This window comes from Pteropus vampyrus, unplaced genomic scaffold, assembly GCF_000151845.1.
Source record: "Pteropus vampyrus isolate Shadow unplaced genomic scaffold, Pvam_2.0 Scaffold51, whole genome shotgun sequence".
Taxonomy (NCBI): Eukaryota; Metazoa; Chordata; class Mammalia; order Chiroptera; family Pteropodidae; genus Pteropus; species Pteropus vampyrus.
Window position 1 is genome coordinate 5,508,993 of NW_011888832.1, and position 1,067 is coordinate 5,510,059.

At 56.0% G+C, this 1,067-nt stretch overlaps 1 protein-coding gene across 1 annotated transcript in view; it reads right to left on the minus strand.

Moving 5' to 3' along the window:
- The window catches only part of NKD1 (naked cuticle homolog 1), a 149,143-nt gene extending 148,965 nt beyond the window's left edge, over positions 1-178 (minus strand). The window contains exon 1 of the mRNA XM_011360187.2: positions 158-178. Within this exon, the coding sequence (XP_011358489.1) occupies positions 158-178 (21 nt within the window). The remainder of the gene's footprint in view (positions 1-157) is intronic.
- Between the last annotated feature and the right edge of the window lie 889 nt (positions 179-1,067).

Here is a 1,067-nt window from a genome sequence, read left to right on the forward strand (position 1 = left end):
GGAAGCCCGTGAAAAGATGCTCAACGTCGTTAGCCTAAAGGGAAATGACAATCCAAACCACAGCGAGGTACCACGTCACACCCACCCAAACAGCCAAAATCAAAAAGACACAATGGGAAGTGCCGGCGAGGACGTGGAGAAACGGAAGCCCTCCTACCCCGCTGGGGCAGTGCGACATGGCGCCGCCCTGTGGACACAATCTGGCAGGGCCTCGAAAGATGGCACGGGGTTACCGTATGACCCAGCAATTCCTCTCCCAGGTACACACGCCAGATAAGTAAAACATTATGTCCCAACAAAAACTTGTGCGCAGATGTGACAGCAGCGCTCTTCGTAGATGACAAAAAGTGGACATGACGCAAGTGTCCAGGAAGGGCTGGATCTCAAAAATATGATGTCAGGTGAAAGATGCAGTGGAAAGCCTGGAATAGGCACATCCATAGCGACAGACGGTACACGCACGGTTCCCAGGGCTGCGAGGTTGGGGGGAACCCAGGCGGGTGCCTGCTGTGAGGATGGGGTTTCTTTCTGGGGTGATGAAAACATTCTAAAATTAACTATGGTGATGACTGCTCAACGCTGTGAATGTATCAGAAACCACTGCACTGTACACTTCAGATGGGTGACTTGGACAGTATGTAAATTATATTTCAATTAGAGAAAAGCGGAATTAGGAGTAACACCTGTAAAAGAAAAGGGGGCTCGGGGAGAGGCCTGGGCGGGGAGCCGTCGGACCACAGGCCCGCCCGACAAACCTCTGCCAGCCCTGCAGGGAGCCCACAACAAAGACGGCCCGGCCCAGGTCCCTCGCCCTTGCTCAGTCACTGCTAGGGGGTGTGCCCTGGCCGAGAAGGCAGAGGCAGCCCCCGAGGGAGCTCACAGCTGGGCCTGTCAGCGAACCCCACTCTTCGCTCCTCTCGCAAGATCTCCCTCTCCCGCAGCCCATCTCTGGTCTGCCAGGCCCCTGTGACGCCACGCCCCTGTGACAGGGAGCACCACAACCCCTCCCATGGGCACAGCACCCCATCATTTCCAAGAACATGCGCATCCTATTCAACCCAGCCCAG